The 27,827-nt window shown below is 45.2% G+C and overlaps 4 protein-coding genes across 6 annotated transcripts; 1 reads left to right on the top strand and 3 right to left on the bottom strand.

The window, feature by feature from the left end:
* Window positions 1-236: 236 nt before the first annotated feature.
* Window positions 237-4,238, bottom strand: ccna2 (cyclin A2). The gene is made up of 9 exons (XM_084699121.1): window positions 4,000-4,238; window positions 3,643-3,864; window positions 2,938-3,172; window positions 2,677-2,783; window positions 2,321-2,544; window positions 1,912-2,116; window positions 1,635-1,748; window positions 1,127-1,260; window positions 237-968 (listed from the first exon to the last, which is right to left on the bottom strand). The coding sequence occupies exons 2-9, from the start codon at window positions 3,856-3,858 to the stop codon at window positions 917-919; spliced, it is 1,287 nt and encodes a 428-aa protein (XP_084555247.1). The 5' UTR covers window positions 3,859-3,864; window positions 4,000-4,238; the 3' UTR covers window positions 237-916.
* Window positions 4,239-4,417: 179 nt separating this feature from the next.
* On the bottom strand, window positions 4,418-10,798 carry bbs7 (Bardet-Biedl syndrome 7). Its single transcript, XM_084699059.1, has 19 exons — window positions 10,336-10,798; window positions 10,052-10,117; window positions 9,886-9,948; window positions 9,610-9,785; window positions 9,230-9,416; window positions 9,064-9,136; window positions 8,853-8,966; window positions 8,485-8,615; window positions 7,937-8,021; window positions 7,682-7,784; window positions 7,138-7,330; window positions 6,848-6,922; window positions 6,669-6,737; window positions 6,396-6,535; window positions 5,906-6,070; window positions 5,590-5,699; window positions 5,379-5,482; window positions 5,045-5,168; window positions 4,418-4,901 (listed from the first exon to the last, which is right to left on the bottom strand). Exons 1-19 carry the CDS (start codon window positions 10,369-10,371, stop codon window positions 4,768-4,770), a joined length of 2,148 nt encoding a protein of 715 aa, XP_084555185.1. The 5' UTR covers window positions 10,372-10,798; the 3' UTR covers window positions 4,418-4,767.
* Window positions 10,799-10,886: 88 nt separating this feature from the next.
* ncbp1 (nuclear cap binding protein subunit 1) lies at window positions 10,887-19,631 on the top strand. The gene is made up of 23 exons (XM_084699035.1): window positions 10,887-11,090; window positions 11,804-11,892; window positions 12,019-12,119; window positions 12,209-12,365; window positions 12,533-12,640; window positions 12,820-12,941; window positions 13,111-13,180; window positions 13,450-13,665; window positions 14,045-14,142; window positions 14,273-14,336; window positions 14,491-14,601; window positions 15,193-15,257; window positions 15,395-15,457; window positions 15,580-15,654; window positions 15,867-15,970; window positions 16,095-16,217; window positions 16,512-16,614; window positions 16,832-16,925; window positions 17,137-17,240; window positions 17,886-18,003; window positions 18,312-18,452; window positions 18,621-18,734; window positions 19,028-19,631. Exons 1-23 carry the CDS (start codon window positions 11,057-11,059, stop codon window positions 19,139-19,141), a joined length of 2,388 nt encoding a protein of 795 aa, XP_084555161.1. The 5' UTR covers window positions 10,887-11,056; the 3' UTR covers window positions 19,142-19,631.
* A 90-nt stretch (window positions 19,632-19,721) lies between these two features.
* Window positions 19,722-27,546, bottom strand: slc49a3 (solute carrier family 49 member 3). Of its 3 annotated transcripts, none has more exons than XM_084699082.1 (10): window positions 27,240-27,546; window positions 24,310-24,468; window positions 23,226-23,448; window positions 23,048-23,124; window positions 22,807-22,944; window positions 22,421-22,537; window positions 22,089-22,241; window positions 21,495-21,652; window positions 20,910-21,022; window positions 19,722-20,548 (listed from the first exon to the last, which is right to left on the bottom strand). In XM_084699082.1, exons 1-10 carry the CDS (start codon window positions 27,384-27,386, stop codon window positions 20,286-20,288), a joined length of 1,548 nt encoding a protein of 515 aa, XP_084555208.1. In that variant the 5' UTR covers window positions 27,387-27,546; the 3' UTR covers window positions 19,722-20,285. The 3 variants fall into 3 exon arrangements, with proteins under 3 accessions (XP_084555208.1, XP_084555224.1, XP_084555217.1); XM_084699098.1 differs by lacking the exon at window positions 27,240-27,546 and adding an exon at window positions 24,584-24,876; XM_084699091.1 differs by lacking the exon at window positions 22,421-22,537.
* Between the last annotated feature and the right edge of the window lie 281 nt (window positions 27,547-27,827).

The raw sequence follows: 27,827 nt of genomic DNA on the forward strand, positions 1-27,827 counted from the left end.
CTTCATTTTGTTTCTGAAATCAAGGCACTGATTCTTCATTGATATGAAATATAATATGGTTTGATAAGACATTGCAAATTCTCCAAACAGATTGGTGTTATACTGCCACCCTGAGATCAGACCACTACACAACATCAAGGCATTTCAGTCATCAATAAAATCCTAAAAGATTTCTAGTTCATAAGAAATATTGGGTTTATGTCGTACATAAAAATACCATGAGACAAAACACTGTCTATGTTGGACCATGGAATTTATTTACAAGAGCCATATTTTACAGAGCAGAAGGTGCCTTGATTGATAAACTCGTGAACTCCAAGACAGACCTTCAATCAAAAATGTAAATAGAAAAATAAAAAAGGTTCTGCTTTGTTTGGAATAACAATTTAGACTTGCACCTTTCAACTTGGGTGAGGGTGTAACTAGTATAAAAGTGTAATTAAAATGCTAACTCGGCAACCACTCAAATAGAGCTCTTACAAACAGTCACAAAAATCCCCAAAATGGTTGGTGTGGGAGAAATTTGACAGTAAATATTCACAGGTGTCTATATTAAAAGAGGGAAAGTACTTAAGACAGACAACAGGGGGGGGGGGGGGCAAGCATGTCCACAGCTCAGTGGTTAAGGACCACTGGAAAAGCAGCCGTCTGGTAGTTTAAAAACAAGACGAGCATGACGTTTCAACCAATGCTTGATTAACTAGGTTATAAAGCTCATCGGCTGCATCAAGCGTATAAAAAGGGGACAATCCTTAAGGATTTCACATATAAAATTTACATAACTCACTAATTTGTCCGCACGTTCCAAAATGGAATTTGTGGGTTCAGTTATTGATATTACGGCAGTATGAGTAGATTTTTATATTAAAAAAAAATAAGTGTAGGGTTAAAACAATTACATCAGTTCTGTCAAAACTCAATTCAGCAGCAATTTCTCTGGAGGTTCGATGAGAGACACTTCATGATACCTGCAGAAAAAAAGAGAAGTGGAAAACCAAAAGTTCAATACCGATTAAAAACACAATTGCAATAAGCATTTACATCCGAAGCAAGATGGAAATAAAAACTAGGGAAGACGATGAATAAGAGTTTCTAAAAGAACGCATCAGCCTTCTCCTCCACTCACTTGGAGCCCTTGTATTTCTCCCTGACAGACTGCTGGGCATGTTGAGCTGCAGCGAGGTAGGTCTGGTGTAGCTCCTGTATGCAGGGCATCAGTTCCTCCAGGGAATATCCTGTTACCTCCACCAAGCACTGTTCCTGGAGGGAGGGAGGACAACGCAGTTAGGAAACTGCAAACTGGCGTAAAAAAAAAAAAAAAAAAAAAAAAGATCTTAAAACGGTCAAGGCAAAAATCAACCAAGAGAACACAAATTTTTGGTCTTTTAAGCCCATACGGGTGTGGAGTGGGAAACAGTATACTTCAAACACGACAACAATCTCACCAAACACAAAAGAGAACCTGCTATCAGAAGAATCCCACAGAGGCACAAACAAGTTTGTGTTTATTTTAAGGGAGTGTGGTAACGATGTGTGAGAACTGGTAATCAGACTCATTAACATGAAGACCCTCCCGGGAACGCACTCCCACCCGCAGCACAGGAGACGCGTCGAGTGCAGCGCTGCATATTTACCCATGAGCCTCCAGTGACCGTGTGGTTGGCCAGAGTGAGGGCAGCAGCTGCTGTCTGAGATGGAAGGTACTTCAAGAAGGACTCAGAGTCCACCAGACTGAGCTCTCCAAGAAACTGGAGAGTGGGGGGGGGGGGGGACAAATTATTTTAAGAGACAACTCTTGGAGGAGGTAGCGGGCCCAGGGAGAGAAAAACCAACAACAAACTAATTTCAAGTCTGCATCTAAAATTGATCTGTAATGTTGAATGTAACAACGACACCCCACTCTGGACTTACCATGGCCAGACTCTGGACCGTGAGGCTCACTGGCTGGTGCAGGACGTACTGGGTGAGGAACTGGTTGATGGTGGGAGCGGCCAGATCAAAAGAGAGCACTTTAAGCACCAGATGCTCCATTCTCAACACTTGCTTCTTGGTGTAGGTGTCGTCGGTGATGTAAACAAACTCAGAAACCTCCGGGGGGTAGATCTCCTCAAACTTCCTGCATGGGAAGGATACTAGTGAGGGATCAAATCACTGAACGCTCTAAATATATTTTTGGGGAAAGGAGGAGTCAAACCCCCCCCCCCCCCGGTAAATGCATGAGACGTTTCTCACATGGTCACCAGTTAGTCACACAATTAGACAGCTTTAGGAGTTAGGAGACCAGGGAAGCGTCCTTGTGCGTTTGTGGTACGTTACTTACGACGCCAACAACATGGCGGCGGTGCCAACCAACTGCAGCTTCCCTCTCAGGACTGACATAGAGGAGAGGAAACGGTCGATGTAGTTCACGGCCAGGTAGAGAGTCTCGTTCTGCAGCTTGTACTCCTCCCCGACCTCCACCAGCCAGTCCACCAGGATGGCTCTCATGCTGTTGGTGATGTCTGGCTGTTTCCTCATGTAGCCTGCTTTGGGTCTGGACTTTAACTGTCCGGACAGGAATGGCAAAGGTTGATTAGTCCTCAGGTTTACCGTGTTGCGCAGACAGGGAATGTTAGGACGCGGATTCCTACAATCGTTGTGTGTAGCTAGTCATGTCTGAGCGCTGTAATTACTTGCCTCCATTTCCCTAAGGTAAGTGTGAATTTCGTCAATGTAGTCTGTGACATTATTCACATTTATTTGCTTCTCTTCACCTTCAATCACAGACATATCCATTGGAGAATCTGCAATTGGATGTTGATTGCAAAATAATTGGTTTAGAGACAATCTTTATGTTTCTACCACGGTAGATGTAATCGCAGGGGGGGCAGAGCCTGAGCGCATGTTCAATAAACATTTTGATTACATGGTCTTATGCGGGACTGATGGGTTTCTTACCAAAACTGTCATCCAAAGGAAGGGGCACAGAAATGGTGGCAAGAGGCTGTCTAAGGCCAGTTACAGCTTGGTTGAGCTTCAGGGAGGCTTCTGCATTGGGTTTTGCTTTGACACACAACTGCTTTTTGGAGCAGGCACCATCAGGCTCATCAATGTGAATCTGGAACGCTGGCTGCTTGCTCCCGCACAATTTCTCAGCGTAGCTTTTTGATTCTTCATTTTTGCAGGACGGACCCTGTGATGAAAACGAGACATGGACAAGTGATCAGATCATGTTGTGCACATAGATGCATGCTAGAATGCCCTCCGCTCTTAAAAAAGCGACATTCTATTTAACGTATAGTAGATCTGATTTTAATTTAATTACATGGCTATGGAGCAAACGCATAACCTTTAAGCCAAATTTAGCATGTTCAGGTGTAGTTTGAACTCAAATAATGATAGCTATCTTAAAATGGCGGTCTAAATGACATGGGAGGGAACACGCAGGACATTTAAAATTGGCTCCTTATAGTGAACCAATATTAACATTTGAACAGAAATTAAATTATAGGTACATGATATTATAAAATTGCTACAAAAGGGCATTTGCAATGATGAAGTTACAGTACACTGTGCACGATGCAAAACTTCATGATCAACCTGCCTGTGTGAGCTAGCTAGGCAAGTTTAGCTGCTAGTTAACCTAGCCATTTATATACCAACCTGTTTTGTGCCGCGCTGATTTTGAGGTTTGCTGCGTTGGTTGATTTGCAAACCACCCAGGACGGTCCTGTTAACAGCTTTCGGAACAATGTTCTCCTGGTTTTCCACTCGGTTTTTTAAGGAACCTCTTAATCTAGTTAACATGTTTTCTTGATTGTGGTTTTCGGGCTGTGAGGCATCAACCGCGCTCCCGTCTCCATCCTGAGATCCCGACATGCTATCCTGACACAGTTAAACTTCTCTACACACTCAAAGCAGCAAAGTGCACTTCGTAATTCAAAATGAAACAAACGTGATAGTAGCTAAAGCAAATGCAGTGCTTCAATTGTGACGTGAATTAAACACAAAGGATCTTACTCTGGAAGCTACCGGATGCTAGCAGGGTTAACGTAGCTTTGCTTGCTAGCTAGTCAACACAAATAAAGTCTTGTCCCAGCTATATTGTCAGTGCGAAATTGATCAGGTATAGATTGTAAGTGCAGCCACCTGCAACTTTTTCTTACAACTCCAAAATAATTTAGGTTGCCATGCTGATTTTCTAAGCTAGTTATTGCACGACCTACAGCCCAGTTTCAGACTCGTCTGCTGTCTCTGATCACCATAAGAAGCCTTGTCTTTCACTGTTCAAGTAGCCCGCGACTATTGAAATCAGCCAATAGGATACGATCTACGGATACCGACGCGAGTCAAACAACCTGCTAGCGGTTCACAGACAGTTACGTTTACGGAGTGCATCTTTGTTTTCAGCTCAATCTCAATAAACGGACGAAGAATGTACATATTGTTAATAATCTTGATTTCAATTCTATGCATTAGGCTATGTTTCTTAGAAATACATTACAATTTCATTCATTATTACGCGCACATGTGAGCAACTACCATTTAGTTTATTGAAATGTTCTACACAAATAGAAAGGTCACATCTAAATAGATAAGAGAACACTTATCAAAACATAACGCCATAAGACTACATAATTCGTAATAAATATCTGAAATCTTTGTAACATTATCATTCTATACATCAAGTCAGATACAAACTGACAAAAGCTGCTAAGTTCTATTTACAAAACACACAAATGGAAAAAGCTATTACAAAACGGTGAAAACATGCTTTGCTCAATGACACTATACCTCATTGAAGAAATCCATCAATGAATTGAGATCATAGTTATCTAAAATCTCAAGCAACAATGAAACTTTGGTCTTCACATTCTGTCCCTTGAATTTGAATTTGTCAATGAAGAGATCGGTGATCATACCTAGAAAAAAGCACCCAAAACATTAATTTAACTATGATCCACCATTAGACACAAGAAAGTATACATAAACAAGGACAATTTCTTGTAGAATTACAATAATAAGCAGCTTAATAGGTAATTTTATTTGTTTGTGAGCATAGTACCATAGAGTCTTTCCAGATGAGCTGGTTGCTTCTTGTATTCCTCCAACAAGTGAGCTGACTCATCAAGAATATTGCGATACTCAGGGATCAGAAAGTCAGCATTTCCCTCGTGCACCTGAAGCTCCTTACCAGGCAACCACAACAGAGAGAGACATAGAGAGAAAGCGCAAGAGAGAGAGAGAGATAAAGAAAGGGAGGGATAGAGAGAAAGGGGGAGATGGAGAGAGAGAGGGAGACAGACAGATTGAGAGAGGCAGACAGAAAGAGATATCATCACAAGTCATATAATAATAAACAAACCAATAATCAATGAAACTGTAAACCAGACACTTACTTTTAAAGCATCAATAAGCTGGACCTTTTTAGCTAGCAGAAGCTGATACTCAAGTTTAGGATGAATCATCCTGAGTGTATGGCTCACCGACTCTTCATTTACATCTGAAAAAGATGGTTGTACATGAGCAAATGGATGCTAGTCAGATCCCAAAGTATGTTTGTCCTATGAAAGAGATTGATTCAAAGTGATCCGATCAGAGTGGATTCACCGTAGGAAATGTTCAGGTTTATTTTTCTTTTCGTGGCTTCCTTGGATAGGACATCCTTCATTATGGAGATGGTGGATATGTTATCGGACTTGAAATGACCTTCTCCTTTACTGAAATCACCACAGAGGAAAGCGAGTTAAACCACACAGAATCAATCATTTGTATGTAGATACGTATGCAGTGAAATAGCGAGCCTGTAAGGGTCCAACCACCAAATTTGTTGGTGATACTTGCAAATGACGTTGTTTTTGTCACACCCAACAAACTTCATCAACTTAACACTGTACTTGAGATGTTTAAGTTGCGCTTAGTTCACCTGTACGTAGCTTCCAGTTGCGTGCCGAGGAAAGTGTTCTGGAAGAAGAAGGTTATGTTCTCTCCTGCTGGAGTTTTCTCCGGGACCTCAGGCAAACAGAAGACCACCCAGGAGTGGATCTCTGCAAAGCTGAACTGGCCAGCAAGCGTGAGGGTGTTCATAGGTCTGGATGGGAACAGAAGGATAGCAGACGGAGGGAGAAAATGTTGAGACACAAACTTCGGTTGTGTGTTTTTCCATTACCAGTTTTTGTTACCAGCAAAGTCTGTCTGTAAGAAAATTATACCAAACACCCACATCCTCAGTTACCAAAAAAAAAGCTATCCCACCCATATGTGAAAACAAACTCTCTGGTTATTCTCCATGCTTGTTCTCCTTAATGCTCCCAGATAATACCGTGAAAACAGTTCCACATCACGGTTCAACCCAACCAAAACCATTTCCTGCCAAGGGTTCCATTATGAGAGTATGTGTGAGAGTTCCCCCTCACCTGTCCTGGTCCATGGAGTGGGTCCTCTGGTGCAGAGACAGAGGTTTGATCTGATACTGGCGGACCTGGCAGGTCTTGGGCTGTAACCTGGGAGTGATGTAGGTTTGGAGAGTCCCATACTGGCCTTCAATCGACCTCACCTTGTAACATGAGGACAGGTGAGCTACACAACACCATACACACTGTACCGCAAGGTCTTAACGGGGGTGGAGCCAAGGTAAGAATGTGTGATGTTGATGCAATTAATTTATTTTTTGGGGAGGGGGTGCTTACCTTCAGCTCCAGTCTGGTGGTATTAGCTTGACATCTGTAAGTAGCCAGGAGGAAATTACCATTTGGTTGCTGGAAAAAAATAATAAGTCACAATCGGTCATTTTTGGGGGGAGAGTTAACAAGTATGCAGTTGAGGTCATCATTTTATTTTCTCTTTCATATCGTTGTAAAGCTTTTACCTCTGAGTCACATTCACTAAAACTCACAACTGCTGAGTTTTTGTCCACATCCAACAGGTCAATGGGAACGTCACTCTGTTTAAAAAGAGAATCCGGTTTGACTATCATCTTCCAAACACGCCATCTTTACATGTTACATTTTGACCACACTACCAGTTTGTTATGTGGTCTGTGAAAGTATAAAGACTCAGAACCTGGCCAGGACACTCTTGCAAAAGAAATGTTGAATCTCAATGACTTCTTCCTAGTTAAATGAAGATCCCCACCACCACCAAAGCGAGTGTATTCACCTGCAGCAGCAGGTTGTCAATGGCAGTCTGCACCTCCAGAGTCAAGCTGTAGCTGGCGTCGTCCTGGCAGAGCGTGAACTTGTCGTTGACGCTAAAGACCGGCACGGCGGAGACGGCCGTGCTGGACTGGGAGGTCTGCTGGTACTGCTCTCTGCCCTGGAGGACCTGCACCTGCAGCTGCTCCAGCTCTGCCCTGTGGGGGTGGAGGGAGGGAGGGAGGGGAGGGGAGGGGAGGGGAGGGGGGGTGGGGAGGGGGGGTGGGGAGGGGAAGGGAGGGAGGGGAGGGGGAAGGGTGGGAGGGAGGCGGGGGGGAAGGGAGGGTGGGAAGGGAGGGGGGGTTTGAAGGGGGGTACACGAGCAGCATGGCACAGCTTTATACTCACACATATCTATGTGTGTATAACCATGTTATATAGAACCTTCTCCTTCTAAGCTCATTTTAGGTTATATCCGTTAGTTTAGAATTAGAAGGGTATATCTGACATTTTTTACAATTCTGTGTTGATGTTGGATTGGTTGATGTTGCTGAACCATCAGCTGGTACCTGAGAGCAGCCACTTTAGACTGGGTTTCTTTGCTCATCTTCACCTCCTCTCCAGGGCCTACTCCTGCTTGCTGAGGCTCTGTAGTCAGTCCTGTCACCCAGCCTAGAAACACACACAGGCACACACACACAGACACACACAGGCACACACACACACGGGCACACAAATGAGAATGTATATACAGATGGAAATGTATCTCCCCCCACCGCTACACCTAAAGTAGATGTGTCTGTGATGGCAGGTCCAGGTCTCACCAGTGTATGTGGCTGTCAGGACCTCGTCGTACGACTCCTTTCCTACACAGCCTCCCTGCACAGATGTCACACTCTCTGACAGTACCTGGAGCACGACAGAGTCAGAACCTCACGTTAACTCCTGGCTAATGTGCATGGTCTCTACATTGACACAAGGTTAGCGATGTGGATAGTCAATACAGACAGTTCCTTGACGTTTACATTTAATCATTTAGCAGACGCTCTTATCCAGAGCGACTTACAGTAAGCACAGGGACATTACCCCCTGAGGCAAGTAGGGTGAAGTGCCTTGCCCAAGGACACAACGTCATTTGGAACAGCCAGGAATCGAACCAGCAACCTTCTGATTAATAGCCCGATTCCCTAACCGCTCAGCCATCTGACCCCCCTCCTTGACTCGTGTTCACCGAAAAACTGTCAGAACTACGCACTTCGGATCCTCGATCCTATGCTTATACTTTCTATATACGCTGTTTGTACGTTGCTGCGTGGTGTGTCTGCTGAGTGAATGACGTGCAAAATGTAAAGTTCCAACAGCGGGAACTGACGTGCTGGAAGCGCAGGGAGGGCTCGTTGGAGGCGTCGAAGCCGTAGACCTCCACAGTCCCATCATCCCTCCCCACTAGGACGTCTCTCACGCCGTCTCCCAGGATGTCGAACGAGTCCAAGCACAGCACGCCTAGCGGAAACAAGCACGCAGGCCAACCGTGAGCAGACTCGCCGAGCAAAAACACAAGCTACGTTTGTGACGTCAACTGTGTGACAACTAACATAAGCAAGCAAGCGACTAGCGCGTATGAAAAATGTCATATCATGAAAATGACTCAATTGCAAATTGCAAATAAGCATGCTGTGTCCATTCCTACAGGAAACTACAAATCAGTGGCACACGTCTACTGCACAAGCAATAAAATACCTCCTTTCTTTTTGTCATTGTCTATTTCCCATTTTGAAATAGCGCAGGAAGCAGTCATCTTCACCAGTCCCAGTTTGCCGTCCACAGTACCATAAAGAATGTCCTCCATATTTCCTGCAGTGGGGAAAGTGGCAATGCCGTAACAATGAACGTATGTCAAAATGGGACTTCAGTACGTTTGGAGTCTTCATGTCCACCGTCACATGCGCACCTTCCTCTTTGCTGTACAACTCCAAGACAGACGGAGGCCCAGGGACTTCAACGTCGTACAAAAGCTCAGATCCCTACAGAGAACAGCACATGCACGAAGGAAGGCCCCTAGTTATCAATACGGATCACGTTATATGCAATATACAGTCAGGTGAATATGGGATCACCTGTAAGACTCGGAGGACTCTGTCTTGACAAGCCAACACAGGTACGATACGACCCAGCGTCTCGGCAGGTAGACAAATGATGTCATTGATTTTGTCCCCAGACAGGTAGTAGTCTTGGTCCTTGCAGTCGCAGTAGTGATTGTAGATGTAACTGGCACACACAAAGAGATCCGCTCCTGCCACGTGCCTGAAAAACAAGACGTAAACATCACTCACTGACGCTTTTTCACTGAGGCGTCTTGCATGATTCCGAGCCTTGGCCGGTTGCAGTGCAGTGTGCTGTGTGGAACAGACTGCCATCGCTGGTGATATCATGTTTTAATAACCAGGTGGACAACGATCTGAAGTAGTCACACACCATGGGGACTCATTCCACTTACATGGCGTTGATGCTCTCAGTCAAATTAGCCTCAAAAGTCAGGAACTGTTTGCCTTTCTTTGTAAATCCTCTGACTTCAGAGCCAGCAGATACAAATATCTTCTCTTGGGGTGTACCAAGAGCCCCTCCCAAGTCCAGTCTGGATATCTTCTGCCCAGGCAGAGTTTTGAAAACAGGCTGGAATGGACAACAAACGATGCATTTACATAGAATAAACTCCATTCAAAATGACAGCATTATTCATTCTTTGGTTGTTGACTAAAGTCTGAATACCGACCACAGCTTCACCTTTCTTCATCCCAAAGCAACTTATTACACCATCATGATCTGCTATCGCTACCTGGAACGCACAACATTTGACGGCGACAAGAATGAAGTGTGGCATTATATTATATAGGATACTACAGATAGGACAAGTTGATATCGCATTTGCCACATCCCACCTTTTGTGTGGCCTTGCGTCCCATAGCCGGAAGAAGTCTCATAGTTTTCTGAGATGTCACTCCGACCTGGAATTATGAACGATACGATGATCAGGAGAGCTTGTCAGATATCACTGTTGTCACTTGACGCTTGGTTGCAAATTGTTGCTAGCAAGATCACAAATACTAAATTTAACATGTGTTAACGTTACCTTACACTTCAAGGGTTAGGTTAATCGGTATCTGACAATGATTACACTGAATACACACACGGTATGTACCAATCGTATTTCTAAATGTTATACCTGCAAATAGTCCACACGATTTAGGTTAATCTCCATCTTTTTTACTTTAATGAGTTTCGGTCTCTGCAGTTGATGTGAATATTTTTGTATTTGTATCAAGCTTTGAATATCGATGGCTCCTCTTCACTTGACACGCAGAACTGTAATGAAAAGCCTTCTTGCGAGGTTGGAGAAACGCATCTTGACACGTAAGGATTATCCAGGGGCTGGAAGGATTAGCTACTGTAGCCAAGTGTCTGGTGAAGTGGTGTGCAGTACTGTTTAGAGTTATCAAGGCTAGCTAAATTGTTTTATCTGGCTAGCTACCGCTGTCTTACCGGGATGGCTCGGAAGATTTTCCAAGGTAATGCTGCCAGCACAGCAAAAAAATGTTTGATTACGCTTATATGTTTTTCGCTAGCTAACAAGCACAAGCATCATGACTCTCATGACTGGTTACAAATAGACGTTGCTATGTTACTAAAGGCTTGAATATTATTGGATACACTTGTCACGTTTACACATTCAATCTAAATTGTTATTGGTTGGTTTGTCAAAGGAAGAAGGCGTCATCCGTCAACGCTGCACCGGATGTGATTAGCTTGGGTCAATCCGCTATTATTTGTTACCGCGACCATTGATTTTTCTAGAGGTTTGATAACTTTACTTTGGATTCTGGTATATCCTTGCACCGTAGTGAGAGGACATTGAATACATTTGTCAAACCGGTGGTATCAGCAAAATGTCAAGAAGACGACACAGCGACGAGAATGATGGTAAGTTGTCGCTGTACTATTTGCTCTGTTAGCTCATCTCGCTACCTAGTAGATCTACCAGTAGCTTGCTACCTCGCTAACAAGCGGGAATAATGATCGGTCCATGCTGATTGTGGTTTACATAATAGATACATTTTGTACTTAGATGGCGTACACAGACATATTTTAACAGCATTTTCTATCGCCGATGTCACAACCCTTCACGATGCATCGCTGATTGTCTTGCTAGCGAGCTACGAGTCGATATGTGGCTAGTTAGCTTGTTAGCCTACTATGTGTGTCAATCTAACGCTTGCTAAATCATCTCATCTTTTGTGGTCAACCGGCAACGGATGTTTTCTAATACACACATATTCAACCTGTATTTGATATACTGAAACACTATGTGTAGTTTAGTTCTTTCCACGTAACGATGTGTTATCCCCTAGTAATGAGCGAGCTAGCCCATGAGGCATTTCTGTGTAGGTTAAACACAGTATATGCGCAGCTTTGACCCATGTGTTAACATTGTAGGGGCGGTACCCAGGGCAAGTTGTTTTGATGTGGGTTTTTTTGTTGTTGCTTTTCAGTGGGAATGCAAATGATTTATGAATTTGTAGTGAAAAGATCTCTGTTGACTTCATTTCTCAATAATGTATTACTCTAGTGGACGTTGCAAGATTATATCGCGTATTCCGTGTCATCACAGTTGTTTAAAATATGTTTGGTTTCAGGCGGCCAGGCTCATAAGAGGAGGAGAACGTCGGAGCCAATTGAAATAGAGGATCGTCTGGAATCACTGATATGTCGAGTAGGAGAAAAGGTAATGAAACATAGCAGTAAGTCTTGGCAGGTTTTTATGCATGTCCTTTGTCTGTACAATTTGTCTAGACAAAATTGGTACAAAAGTGTCTCAAAAAACGTCGTTTTAAGTTAACATTTTTTACAGAGTACCTCGTCCCTGGAGAGCAACTTGGAGGGATTGGCTGGAGTCTTGGAAGCAGATCTTCCGAATTACAAAAACAAAATCTTGCGCATTTTATGTGCAGTGTAAGTTCCTTCACTGAAGTCAACAACCACGTTTACTACAATCCCGGTTTTCCATTTGAGACGCCTGACCGTTTGTCTTGTTTTGACAGCGCCCGACTCCTACCGGAAAAGCTGACGGTTTATACAACTCTGGTGGGCCTCCTCAACGCCAGGAACTACAACTTTGGTGGAGAGTTTGTGGAAGCCATGATCAGGCAACTCAAGGAAACGCTAAAGGCCAACCTGTACAATGAAGCTGTTTACCTGGTAGGTGATGCAACTATATATATCTCAAAGATTCTTGTTCTTTAACATGTTACCTAGGGGCTGTGTGTGACCTTGAAACCTGTCTCCTCGTTCAGCTTCAGCTAAGTTTTCACTCCCTGCCTCTCCTCCTAGGGTAAATAGCTTAGTGCCACTTGTTTGTGTTTCAGGTGCGCTTCCTGTGTGACCTGGTGAACTGTCATGTGATCGCCGCCCCTTCCATGGTGGCCATGTTTGAGAACTTTGTCAGTGTCACACAAGAGGAGGATGTTCCACAGGTATAACACATCTCAGTTACGGATGGGACGAACTTCCCCTGTGCTCTTTTCATTCAAGAAGCAACGCTGATTTCATAATCCTTTTTCCTGTCAAATTAATAATTGAATCAATTTCCAGTCAAAACAAATCTCCCCCTCATCCAGGTGTGTCACATAGTGGTTGATGTGTGTGTCTCCAGGTGCGTTCGGACTGGTTTGTGTACGTGGTGCTCTCCTGTCTGCCCTGGGTGGGTAAGGAGCTTTACGAGAAGAAGGACGTGGAGATGGACAGGCTCCTCAACCAGATCGATGGCTACCTGAAGTAAGCCCCTCCTCTCCCTCTTCTCTCTCTCTCTCTCCCCTCCCCTCCTCTCCTTCTCCCCCCTCTGGTTTAGTTTCACGCCGCCGCAAACAGGCTCAATCCCCAGTCTGCGGTCTGAATGTTTTCAGAGAGAACTTGCCCTCGAGACTTTATTGTCTTGTGTTCTCAGGAGCCGACTCAAAACACACGTTCCGATGCTGCAGGTGTGGACTGCAGAGAAGCCACACCCACAGGAAGAGGTGGGTGTGTCTGTGCTCTCAATCGTGGACGGTTTGCTCGTGTGGTGTAGTAAAACACTTTGATAACTTGTTCCTGTTTCTCACAATGTCATTAAAAGTTTCTCTCCCCAACCTCTTTCCTCCCTCCCTCCCTCTCTCTTCTCACCCCTCTGTCTCTCTCCCTCCCTCTCTTCTCACCCCTCTCTCTTCTCACCCCTCTCTCTGCTGCTTAACTGTTTTCTTCTCTCTCACTCACTCACTCACTCACCCACCCACCCCCCCTCCCTCAGTATCTAGACTGCTTGTGGGCCCAGATCCAAAAGCTGAAGAAGGATCGCTGGCAGGAGCGTCACATCCTGCGTCCGTACATCGCCTTTGACAGCGTGCTGTGTGAGGCCCTGCAGCACAACCTGCCCCCCTTCACCCCGCCGGGCCACATGGCCGACGCCCACTACCCCATGCCCCGCGTCGTCTTCCGCATGTTCGACTACACCGATGCCCCTGAGGTGCGTATACACTCGCCACCATGTACAGTACTGGGCAAAAGTCTTAGCCACCCAACGTTGTTGACATGAATATTGTCTTAAAAATAATACAAATCTTCTGTATTTATATGGTACTTTTGAGAATTTTCAGTTTTTTTTTTTTGTGCATTATAATTAAGCAATTTTCCTTTACAATAAATATTGTTTGTGCCCAAGACTTTTGCACAGTACTGCACTCTCTAGCAGGAAGATGGGATGGGTTTTACTCAGTGGTAGACCAACGTACTGAAAATCAAAAGCTTTCAGGTTCAAGTCCCCCCCCTCCCCGGTATGTAGATACAGAGTGTCTGCTGTATGGATATATGTTGTGTCTGGGGTTGAACACTCACCTCTCTCTTAGGGGCCCGTGATGCCAGGCAGCCATTCTGTGGAGAGGTTTGTTATTGAGGAAAACCTGCATTGCATCATCAAGTCTCACTGGAAAGAGAGGAAGACCTGGTGAGATGCTTGGCCTGCTCGGTTCTGCTAACGAGATATGAGTCCTTACTGGTTACTCTTATGAATCATCATCATCATCATCATTGTCAGGCTTCTAATGTCTCTTCACTCTCCTCTTCCTGAATCTCAGTGCTGCCCAGTTACTAAGCTACCCTGGGAAGAACAAGATCCCACTCAACTACCACATCGTAGAGGTATGTCTGTCACATTGCTTTGGAAAAACAGAAAAAGTGATTATAGTCTTTCTTAGCAGGATAGATGATAAAACTTTCAATAACAATACATAAATACAATCGTATTGTGGCTAGTGAAGCTGTGATAATGTGATCCTGGGACTGTGATCTTCAGGTGATCTTCGGAGAGCTGTTCCAGCTGCCGACCCCACCCCACATCGACGTCATGTACACCACCCTGCTCATTGAGCTGTGCAAGCTGCAGCCCGGATCCCTGCCCCAGGTGGTATCCTTTACCCTCCAGAACGACCATCCTTTACTCACCAAAGCCACCATCCTTTACCCTCCAGAACCACCATCCTTTACCCACCAGAACCATCTGTCTCTGAGGGGTTAGGTTGGTTATAGGGGCTGAGCTGTGGATGTCTGAAGACCTCTGGGATATTGCTTGTAAAATTGTTAATTTTGTAGATGGGCCAGTGTAGGCTTGTCACTGTATTTCAGGGGACTCATAGTTTTGTACTTTTTTGTTTTTGTACTATAATATTTGTGCCATCCTTGAGATAATGTGACTGTGTAGTTGTGGCTGCATCCTGGCAGTCAGTTGACTTGGGGTAACCTTAAGGGGAATATGTATAGCTTAATGGTTAGAGCATTTGACTGTAGATCAAGAGGTTGCAGGTTCAAATTTTCCCCTCATGTACTTCATGTTCAAGTCTTTTATTTGTCATGTACACAGAACAGCACAAGGTCAGACTGGGCACTGAAATATATATATACTAACCCGAAATGCACATAAAACCTATTTGCATGTCACTGGATGAAGGCTAAATGTGCACATGACATATCAGTTATGACCGTAACAGCAGTTGACCAGCTTGCCCAAGCTACAGAGATGATGTACATGCGACTGGATACCATGAACACCACCTGCATAGACAGGTACGCCCCCCCCCCCCACACACACACACACACACACACACACACACACACACACACACACACACACACACACACAGCAGACAGGTACACCCCTGTACACATCTGAATCTCACCGCTCATGATGTTTCGCCCTACAGACTCCTCAACTGGTTCTCTCACCATCTGAGCAACTTCCAGTTCAGGTGGAGCTGGGATGACTGGTAGGGAACACCTGGTCCCACGTCAACATACATGTAGCACTATACATCATACATGTAACACAGACAGGTTGTATGTACCAAGCTGGTGCTGTGGCCTGATCCTGTGTCTTCTCCCTCCCCAGGGCTGACTGCTTGCCCCTGGATGCAGAGAAACCCAAGCCCAAGTTTGTCAGAGAAGTGCTGGAGAAATGCATGAGGTATTGACCCAATCTCTTTTACCTACGCGTACCTAAGTTAACTAGGTTCTTGGGAAGCCCTGGAAGCTGACTGGACAGGTGTGCGTACCACGTGTCTCTTAAAAGCCCCCAAAAAATAAGATGTATTTATATCAAAAAATGAAGGCGGAGAACCATGTCCTTGTATCTCTCGTACGGTGCTGAGGTTAGGGTTCGTATTGTCCTCCCTGCAGACTCTCCTACCACCAAAGGATCGTGGACCTCGTTCCTGCCAATTTCTCTGCCCTCATCCCGGCTGAACCTGTCTTCTTTTACAAATACGGAGACGAAGCCAACAGTGAGTTTGTTTGCAACCACGGTGCATCCCAGAGGGATACCTTGTAACTGTTAACTACCGACTTCTCAGAAGCCTGACTGTATGACAGTTGAACAGGTCTGATGGTTCTGATGCCCTTGTCTAGGTGCGTTGCCGGGATACCCCATGGCCATAACGGTGAGCAACTGCATCAAGAACAGAGCGTCCAATGAGGAGATTCTGACCGCCCTGAAAGATGTTCCCAACCCCAATCAGGAGGATGACGATGGTCAGTACCTTCAGGGGTCACCTTCAAACTTCACCAATTATTACATAGAAATGATGGTTCATAGGTTTTTGCCATTATAATGTAATGTATTTGTTTATCAGCTAAAGTGATGTGCAAGGGGGGGATATGAACCTGTGACCTCTTGGTCTGCAGTAAAATGCTCTACAACTGAGCTATGACACTGATCTTTAACTAGGTTATATGTTTACCTTTTCTTTCCTGAAGTCTATCTGTCCTCTGCAACAACATTGGCTAATAAAACATCCATGTTCCTTTCTCCACATCCATCTCCAGACGAAGGAGAGAGCTTCAACCCCCTGAAGATCGAGGTGTTTCTCCAAACCCTGCTCCACCTGGCTGCCAAGTCTTTCAGCCACTCCTTCAGTGCCCTGGCTAAGTGAGTGTGGGACTATGCCAGCTGTCTTGGCTGGGCCTGGGTGCACGTCGCTCTGGGACTAGCCCAGTCCAGACCTCAAGGAGACGGATGAAGGATGACGTTCTCCAGTCAGGAGACAAACATCCTCCAGACAAGTCCTCATGTCCCAGTTTAATTTGGCCGTACCTCGTAGATCTGATGTACTGTCTTCCCAGTTTAACGTTGGGTTCCCCTCCAGGTTCCATGAGATTCTGAAAACCCTGACGGACTGTGATGAGGGGAAGCTCCACATTCTCCGGGTGGTGTACGAAGTCTGGAGGAACCACCCACAGGTCACACACAACTCATAGTCTTGTGTAGTAAATCATATTGCCTGTGTGCTGCTAATTTAAATACAACTTAAACTAAGCAAAGGAGTGCATTTTGTAGCTTGGTCCTTAATGATGAATCGATTATTGATTGTTAACAGCTATCGGCTTTGGAAACCGCACAAAATTTGCAACCCAAGTATAAATGTTTTGATAACGTTTGTTCTGTGTGTAGATGATCTCAGTGTTGGTGGACAAGCTGATAAGGACCCAGATAGTGGACTGTGCTGCTGTGGCCAACTGGCTGTTCTCTCAGGACATGGCTCACGAGTTCACGAGGTGGGTCTCCCTCACTCACTATGAGGGGCTGAAACAGTCACACGCTTTCATACTACTATAAACTCAAATCTAAATGCTCGCAAAGATTCATATGAAACACATTCAAAGTTTTTTTTTTTTTTTTTTTTTTTTTTTTTATAGTTTCAACTTATCTAAACCTTTTTATATAAATTATTTTTGCAACCTTTGGTAGAAAAGATTTTTGCAACCTTTGTAAAGATTTTTTTCAACCTTTCAAACCTTTTTCCCCCCACACATGAAGTGAAAGGAGAGAGGAGGAAGGGGGAAAGAACAGAAGCCTAGAGCAGAGCACAGTAGAGTCCTCAATAAGTACTCATCAATGATACCTTTTTTCCCTATTTTTTTTTTGTCAATCTTTCAGAACAAATGTTTTAAAAAATGTTTTCTGAAAATATTGGTTCAACCTTTTCCCACATACACTGTGCAAGGATAGGAGTGGGGAGAGGAAAACAGAGAAGCCTATAACAGAGTAAAGCAGAGTACAATAGTCCTTATCAAGTATTCAATGCCTTCAAAACATTGTCACTGATTTGCTTCCATACTATTGGCTGAGGTCTGCTAATGGGCCTGTGTGCTGTACTGATGTTATCGTTGGCTAGTTTGTGACCTGTGGTCTCCTCCCAGGTTCTACGTGTGGGAGATTCTGCACTCCACCATCCGTAAGATGAACAAGCACGTCCAGAAGATCCAGAAGGAGCTGGAGGAGGCCAAGGACAAGCTGGAGAAACAGCAACACAAGAAGGTGAGAAGGAGGGAGGTTGGGAAGGAGTGAGGGACGCCTGGTGTCCCAGCAACTGGTTAGATTCAGGCGGGTGAGTGGAGACTGGAACCAGGGGAAATGAACAGTTTTGACACTTTATTCATTTAGCAGACGTGTTTATCCAAAGCAATAGAAATAGAAAGTAGAGCTGAAGATCAGGGAACAGGCTGTCAGGGGTCAGTCTGCTGGGAACATGCTGCTGGCTTGGTGGAAAAATCACTGTGGCAAAGTTCTGTTGGCTTAACTGTGTGTCCATGTGTCTCTCTTTCTCTGTGTGTGTGTGTGTGCAGAAGGACAGCGGAGACGAGGAGGACATGGAGAAGAACAGCGAGGAGGAGGACGGCCAGCTGGAGGAACAGATCGAGCGTCTGCAGGAGAAGGTGGAGTCGGCCCAGAGCGAGCAGAAGAACCTCTTCCTGGTCATCTTCCAGGTAGCTCCTCCTCAGGCCTCCTCTCTCTCTGCTGCTGGGAACATGTCATGGTTGGAGCTTATAGTGCCTTCTATGGTGGCGCATGATCCATTCTAAAATACTGGTCTGGTCCTTCTCCCGGACTCCTCTCTCTCTCTCCTCTCTCCTCTCTCCGCCCCTCCCCCCCAGCGCTTCATCATGATGCTGACGGAGCACCTGGTTCGCTGTGAGACGGGCAGCGTGGACATCAGCTCTCCCTGGTACAAGAACTGCATCGAGCGGCTGCAGCAGATCTTCCTCATGGTACCTTCCTCACTTCCCCTTCCTCAGCCAGTACGGGCACAGCAATAGCTCACTGAGGCTGTTTAAGAAGACTAGTTTAATATATGTAACAGAACTGTCCGGATGGATATGATGCTTACTGCCTTCCTCTTGTGACTTCAGTGCCAGCTGCTTCAAATCTCTCTATTCACGTCCCTGGGGTTCAACATCCCAGAGGTTAAACATGATGACCCCATCCTGAGTCCTGGTTCTAGCCTGTCCTGGGTGTGGCTGTCAAGGTGTTGACCTGTGTTCCTGTGTGTTCTCTCTCTTAGCATCACGGGACAATCCAGCAGTACATGGGAACCCTGGAAAACCTGCTGTTCACGGCTGAGCTAGACCCTCACATCCTGGCTGTCTACCAGCAGTTCTGCACCCTGCAGCTCTGAGCACACACATGCATGCAAACAAACGGCAGAAAACGCATGTATCACAACATGCTGTGTGCAGCGAACATGGAGCGCACACACCTACATAGATACACACCATAACAACCAGCTCTTGCATCAAGATTTTCCCATTACTTTTTTTTTTTTTTTTTTTTGTGTCTGTGTGTTTTTGAACATTCAAGTATTAGCAGTATAAGACTATTTGAGTGATCTTTGTTCTGTTTTTTTTAATGTTCAGTTATAGTATCATTGGAATCTGCCTCGTGGGTCCTCTGCCAGTTAAGTGTTTGGTCGATGTTGACCACACATTGCTTTGAGTCCAATGAAAGTGAATCTTTTAAAACATGACTGAGGTTGAAAAACAGAGAAATGCAGGAGAAAAAGCATATTATTTTGCTCCGACTAATTCTGAATGCAGAGCCCTCTACTTTTTTACATGTATTTTATGTCAAATTGAATTTGGAAAACGATTAAACTCAGTTGAGTCTTATCTGTCTGTATGGGTCCTCTATGGAGGGATATAGTCCCTGGAAGATGCCCGTTACACTTTTGAAATGATGAAATACACAAGTGTATACACTTTCTTTTTTAAACTCCAAAACTTTCTTTATAGATGTGTCAGGCTGTTAAGTTACGAGCATTTTGTTAATTGAAGACGAGAAGGCTTTTTAAAGAGAAACTATTATTTCACTGAGCGTGTTAATATCTCCTAGTAGTACAACATATACAAAAGGTTAAATCGGATCAGTATAAAAACATACAGTTCTCAGTTTATAGAAATATAATGGTACTTATTTGGTACATTTACACATTTCTTTGGTCTAGGAATGTACCAGCACAACAAAACCTGAGTGTTGACGTACATGAGTTAGTATAGTGTTTCAGACGAGGTAATCATGTTTCAGCTGTGCAAACGCTCCCTCTACCGACAGCATTCAAGGCCACAGTTTCACTCAGTCATTTTAACAACAGAACAATATCTTACAACTTAACTGAACAGAAAGGAGGATTTCCATGGAAGCTGGATGACCTTCTCGCCTCTCTGTCTTCTGGGCTCCATCTGGTCTTATTTAGCATCACCTTCATCCATCAGATGTTGCTCCAACATCCTGTCAGGGCTGAAGCCATTTAAATCTCTTTCCTCCTAACAGTCTCCACTTCCTGTTAATCCCACGGTCCAGATTCTACAGGTAGGGTCCGTCTCTCTCTGTCCGTCCTTCAGTGCATCCTCCTTCAGAGCTTCTTCCTCCAGCCCGGCCATTTGATCCTTGGCGTCCGCCTGGCTGCCTGGATCAGCCAGCTGGGGGGGTTGTGCCTCGGCCAGGAGTCGGCGGTACTTTGTGTTGAAGAAGATCACGAAACAGCAGGTAAACACACTCCAGATCCCTGCCATGACCAGCATGGAGACTGCGGAGGGAACACACACACACTATCAACAACTGTTAGTCAGCCAACAACCACGAGTAAGCGACGGAGGGAGAGTGGAAGAGAAGGTGTGTGTGCGACTTCATTACATAACAGATTACTTCAATCTAAACCTAAGAAGATCTAATTTCACAGTAATGGAGAACTGAAAGTAGTGTAACTGAACATAAGTGATCTTAAGTGTCTTAGAGGCACGTGGGGGAGGGAGGGGGTGGATGTAACCCTTTGAACCACTGCTAAAGATGTCTGCTCCCAAGGCAACGATACGTCGCGTGACATGAGCAGTGTGTATTTGCAAACAAAGCATGAGGAAGTGTTGTGAGCTGGTGAGGGTGTGACATACCCCTCCAGCTGAGCGCAGCCTCTCCCCCCGCAGAGCACGTTGACAGGGGGGAGTCAGCCATTCTCTTGGTCAACGACTGAAGCAGCATGATGTAGATAACAGACTGGATCTGTCTAGAGGACGAGAGCACACAGCCAGAGGATCAGGAACAAACCCAGCGACCCTACGGTCATCTAATCAAACATACTGTCAGGACCTGCATCGTGAAATGAGGATGAATATGATGATAATTCACCCGTTTACATTGTCATTTAGCAGACGCTCTTATCCAGAGCAACTTACAGTAAGTACAGGGACATTTCCCCCAAGGCAAGTAGGGTGAAGTGCCTTGCCCAAGGACACAATGTAATTTTGCATGGCCCGGAAATCGAACCGGCAACCTTCTGTTTACAAGCCTGATTCCCTTTTCAGGACAGTCTGGGTTGTACTTTGTTGGACAGGCCTGATGTGAAGACAAGGTACCAGTCACAAGGTACCAGTCACATGGTACCAGTGACATGGTACCAGTCCCATGGTACCAGTGACATGGTACCAGTCACATGGTACCAGTCACAAGGTGCCAGTCACATGGTACCAGTCACGTACCCTGATATAAAGATGAGGCCTGCGGACGTGGCCTCTCCCACGGGATAGGAGCACTCCACCGACAGCTCCATGGCAACCGGGTAGATGGAGAAGCCGAAGAAGCCGAAGGCGGAGGCGGCGGCTGCCACGGCGACCTTCTGTCCCCGCATCTGAGACACCTGGTCAGGGCGACATAACAGCAGCACGCATCAAGGGGCGTGGCCGCATCAAGGGGCGTGGCTGGCCACATCAAGGGGCGTGGCTGGGCACATCAAGGGGCGTGGCCACATCAAGGGGCGTGGCCAAATTGCTCTGTCATAGCAACGTGTCTCAGCCCTATAACATCAACGTCAACAGTGAAATATTTCATGGAACTTGGGAATATTCGGATGAGTTTAGGATGTGAGATCCCACCCACAAAATTGTTTAATTTTGCACTTAATCATTTTTGCTTCACTGTGCTATACTTTCAGTATGCACTATTCATATATCACTTTGGGGTAAAGGGTGTGATTATTACAATTTTATTTTTTTGCATTGAAATTCAACTGTCATATAAACACCAACGTCCCCAGTAAAAGAAAAAGGTTTGAGGGATTTAGTGATGATGCTCACCACTGCGAAGGCTGTTCCAGCAAGCGCTGACAAGCTCATGTTGACCTTGGTAGCTTCGGTGAACTGTTTGGTCTTATCCACGTAGACACCCAGCAACGCCGCTCCTACGATCCCAAACACGATGAACAAAGCGCCGCAGAGCCCAGAGAAATCCTACAAGGTAAGAGTCGCATTTAAGGTGCGCCACAGTATTATTATTTGGGTTTTTAATCGATCACAGTTAGAACTACGCACTTCTGGGGTGTCCTGGTGGCTCACCAGGTAAAGCACGTACTACAGGTAAAGCACGTACTACAGGGGGCGGAGTCAGACAAGCGGTGGGCGGGGCTTACGTTGGTGTATCCCCTGATGCAGAGCACTTGCTCCAGCAGGGTGGAGAAGCAGGTGAACACAGCTATGCCTGAGCCGAAACACAGCAGCAGGATCAGATAGGCTCTGTTCCCCAGCAGCTGCACACAAACACACACACACGCATGTGCACACACACACACAGGTTAGGGTGGGAAACAGAATACTCATCGACCCTGGGGGAGGGGGAAGCCAGTGGGAAACAGCAGTCTGTGTGTGTGTGTACATGCTAGTCTATCTGTGTGTGTGTCTGTTTGTACATACGTGTCCATCTATGTGTCAGTCTGTCCATGCTGGTCTGTGTGTGTGTGTGTGTGTGTGTGTGTGTGTATGTCCATGCTGGTCTGTGTGTGTGTGTGTCTCTAATCACCAGTTTGATCCCCTGAAGGAAGGGCTCAGAGTTGGACATCTCAGCACTGGCAGAGGGGGGGTTGGGGGGGGCTCGGCTTCGTATCCCCACTGTTGCTAGGAGACAGGCCAGGACGGCTGGTATTGCGTACACACACATCTGGGGTGGTAACCAGGGAGACGTGTGTGTATTAGCACTTTAAGTCAAGACCAATTATCTTTATCAGCAGTTACACTACCCTCATGGTTTTTCATTTTCTCACCAGTAGAGTTAGATTGTTGGTGGAGGCCACGATCATGGGAGAGAAGATGTTGGCAAACAGAAGACCCAGGGGGTTCGCTTGGGAGGAAAATATACAATTATATAGTGTATGCTAAATCATTTACATACAGTATAGGGTGTGTATTGAATCATGTTGGTCCATGGGTACAGTAACTCACACATGGAGGCGATCATGTTGGCGGTGGCACGCTGGTGATCTGGGAACCAGACCGCAGTCAGCTTGGTGGGGGTGAAGATGACGAGGGGTTGGGCCAAGGAGCACAGGGTTTGGCCCAGCATCATCACAGGAAACAGGAACCTTTCATCCATCCCCATGAGTTTCAGGACCGCTATGTAGCGCAGCAGCGCCCCCAGCATGTTCAGCCAAGATCCCAGGACCAGCTGGGGGTATGGGTAGAGGTTAGTGGTTAGAGTGTTTGGCTGCAGATCAAGAGGTCCCAGTTTCATATCCTGCCTCACATCCCTTTATGCCGCTTGGGATAAAAGTTGTTAGATCAAATCAAATTTTATTTGTGTAGCCCTTATTTGTGTAGCAATGTCACATAGGGTTTTACATACACCCATATAACTGCACCTTAACAGTTTGAAGAGTGTGACATTCTGCTGAGCTAGTATGTTATGATAAAGTCTTTAATCATTGTGTTTTTGAAGAGGTGTAAGCACTAGGATAGTAACAGTTTTTAAACATGGTAGGCTACTTTCACACGATATCAAATGTTCTTTTTTGGTTTTATTACTCAAACGGAGCAGGTGTTTCCACTGGAGAATCTGGTAGCTTCCTGTTTCACATCCTACACCTTGTCTTTGTAAATAAATCTGGTGTCCTCCTCCTTTTGAGATCCACTCCCTTGTGGTTCCCTGCTGACCCGTATCTCACGGTTTCAGACTCTAATGAGTTTGACGCCTCGTGAGCTTGACGCCGACGAGGAATGAGCTTAGATAGCACACAGGACAACAACAGACATGAGTTAATCACTTAACACGGCGTCAAGCTCATTCCTCGTAAGGTTGTGTGTTGCCACTCGATTCATTAGCAGCATGTCTGTGTAGTCTGTGGTTACTTTGCAACTGTGCACCGTAAATACACATCCCGTTCCTAGACTCCGACCACAGAAACACTGCTAGAGCTACTCACTTCTAATCCTTGATTTCCTGCGCTTTCTATTTGCGCCATTTTTGTCTCCGCTGCGGTAAAGCCGCGGCCTAAACGGTCGCCACGGTAACCTGAAACTATAAACGTACCGTGGCTCGGAGCCCCAGGGTGTCCAGCATCCACGTGGCCCCGAAGCTCAGAGGGATGGCCACCACCATGTACACCAGCGACAGCCAGTTGATCTGGTCCAGAGACACGTCCATAAACTCGGCCGCTTGGTCTGCCACTGGGGCGAAGGTGAGCCATAGCTGGAGATGTGAAAGCACACAGTCAAGGGTTTTGATATTTAGCGTTTGATATGTATGGTTTGATCGTCATCAGAGGATATTTATCGTCATTCTTAACATCATGAGGTAACATTACCATTGTAATCGGGCAAGTTAGCTGCCAATTAGCTAGCTATAGCTAACTGTGGTGCAATCATTTTTAATTGTGTGCTGTCCCTGCTAAAATAAACGAAACAAAGAATAGAATTCTTCCATAATAGCAATGAAGGGATGGTGATTAAGTTCCGTAATGGACTGACGACCATACGGAGATTGACTGAAACTGCAGCCACAGCCAGTGGTGTGTGTCATGTGACACCTGAACAGAAATGAAACCACAGCTGATCCGTCAGTCTCCAACGTTTGTGTTGAGCTCATCACTAGTGGATCTTATGGAGTGATTACACTGACACCAACCAATCAAACTGTTTCTGCTAAAGGAGTGGAATGTGATTGTAATAGGACACCAAATGATTACAACTTTTGTCACTGTCTACAGGTGGTTCAATGTTAAACATGGACAGAACATTTTAATGGCCGGAAATCTTTCTCTGTTGCTTTGCACAGCAACAGAGAAAGTCACAACGGTTTCACAACAGCACTTGACCCCAATAAGTTCCCTCCTGGGAAAATTAACTCAACGTAAAATAGGACCGAAGCTTTCCTGTTGGACCTTGAGCACCTGAGTTTGTCAGGGAATGCAGGAGTGCCACAAAAACAATATTGTCCTGAAAAAGATGCATAACCAGCCACATGGAAGTGAATTATTCACCATGACTACAACAACACAGATCGTTCTGGTCTTCAATCTACCCATACGCTCCCATGTTACCTCGCTCCTCATCTCCCTCCACTGGCTTCCCATCACGGCCCATATCAGATTCAAGACCCTGGTACTGACCTCCCGGGCGGTGAACGGGACTGCACACGACTACATCAAGTCTCTCATCAACCCTTACACCCCCACCTGCCACCTATGGTCTTCCTCTGACAACCGTCTGGTGATCTCACCGCTCAAGAGCGCCCGGTCCCAACACAAGCTCTTCTCCTGTCTGGCCCCCCAATGGTGGAACCAGCTCCCCACCTCCATCAGGGACACTGCCTGTCTCCCCACTTTCAAGAACAGGCTCAAGGAGCACTTGTTCCGGAAGTACGACGGCACTTAAGAATGATTGGCTGGACCTGATGTTAGTTTCCCCCAGGATCACAATGACTCTTATTGAAAGACTTGCTGCTCTGGTTGGTTTGTTGTAACTGTCTTTAAATTATTGTACTCGCTGTGAAATATATTATTGTCGCTTGCTTTTTCCACAGGTACACTCTTTCACTTTTGAGGTTCTTGCTGTTTAATTGTAACTTGTCTAACTACATGCTCTTATTGTTCTTCCCTTTGGGACTTATTTTCACAATGTATGCTTCATGTTTGGCTACCCACAATGTTTGGGGCTATCTCATTGTTATTATCAGTGACCTATGCACTTTTGTAAAACTCTCTTGGAAGTCCCTTTGGATTAAAGCGTCTGCTAAATGCACAAGCGTAAATGTAATGTAAAGGTTCCTTGACCACTGAAAAACTGCTACAACTACGCACTTCTGATCCTTGATCTTTTGCTGTATACATGCATGTCTGTATGTCGCTTTTCATTAAAGTATCTGCTGAATGAATGAAATATATCTGTCATAGGACGAACACAATACTCTCTTTTCTGGACGTTGGGGCAGATCTCGTGTGGGCAGCTGGAGGAAAAGGAATCAGCTGATAAGGTGACACAATGACAACTCTGTCTCCTGAATTAGACCCGAGACCACATATATTTATACTCTGGCTGGAATTATTCCTTCATTTTAAATAATTTAATTTTCCTCAGAAGCAGATGTCAAAACTTTCCATTGGAGAGGATTCTGTGAAATAATTGTTGTTTGCTGCGGTGTTCTAATGGCCATACTGTGAAAAAGACCACACAGGGTTACCGCATCGTCACTACCAGAGACGTGGACATTGATCTACTATAGGGCCTACAGTAGGCTATATAGCCTACTTATATACACACACTGTTTGTATGTACGTATAAATATTTAATTATTTTGAAGGTTATATTCCTTCTCAGCGGCACGTCATTCTCCAAAAATACCAATAAGAAAAACAAATTGTCGTTCTGAATGGGACGTGACGTGACCTTCAATTAAACGTTGTCGAGACAGCTGAGCCTCGGGTTAACAGCCTGCGGTCACCAGTCTCCTGTCAACAATAGCTTCCTGGGAGATATGTGTCAGTTGGGGATTGGGGATAGTGAGGAAGGTGTTTATGGTTCTACCTTCAATGGTTAAGTGGGACCCTCAGGCAAAACACCCTTGTTGAGACACGGAGCCTGGGGGGTCGTTTCCCACAGCCCCCCAAACCATATGGCTTCTACTTGCGCAATCACTTCTGCTAAACTAAAGCAGTAGCCTCTATGGAACAAATTGTTGATTTCTATGGATAGAGTATGACCCCGTTGTGAAAACGAGGACAATATTTAAAGTTAGCCTAATTGAAATCATCTGCGAGTCAGACGTTACTTGATCTTAGCATACTCTTGCAGGGATGCTTAGAATCGGTAGAAACTTTGTGCTCGATTATAACTGACCTGCTATTCAACCATACCTGGCTGTCCAACTGGATTTGAACTATAGCTCTTCGCTTGAGAGATAATCCCAAACAGAACTTTTATTCTAGCTAGCAGGTACAGAAATAATAAAGAAAGACTTCTTACCATTGAGTTGGAGCAATTTAGCAAGCAAAGTACGAGTAGAATAAACCATCTTCTCTTATACACTTTGAAAAAAATTAATTTTTCCAGTTCACGATTAGGTTTGATGACAGGATAAACATCGGACTGTGAAATGTCTCCCTCTTCCATGAGTATTTGGGTAAAGCAACGTCCTTTGGAACGTCCCTTTTACTACCCCGAAACAGTACATTAAGTTCTCGAAAATGAAACTTGTTGCAAGCTACCGCATTGTTTAGCCAACTAAGCAGGCAACGGGTCCGGCCGGTTTCAGTCAAAACTCGATCAACATCGCCGCATGATTTAGAATGGGGCGTTATTGCTCACACAACACTCCCCTAGCCTGGAGCTTTTGGAGTCCTAGTGCCCGTCGAGTTTGGATTCGGTGGAGATGGAAATCGTTGCTTTTAATTTTGATAAGATAATTGTTACACCGGTCTCATGCATAACTCATTCCCACAATACTAAAGTGTAATATAGCTATACCCATTAACTTATTTGTTAAATGACGATTGGGTGCATTTGTTTGAGCACTGTTATCTACAATCCCTTCAGAAGTGCAGGCGTATAATT

This window comes from Hypomesus nipponensis, chromosome 1 (genome assembly GCF_054491055.1).
Source record: "Hypomesus nipponensis isolate SF chromosome 1, ASM5449105v1, whole genome shotgun sequence".
NCBI classification, from domain to species: Eukaryota; Metazoa; Chordata; class Actinopteri; order Osmeriformes; family Osmeridae; genus Hypomesus; species Hypomesus nipponensis.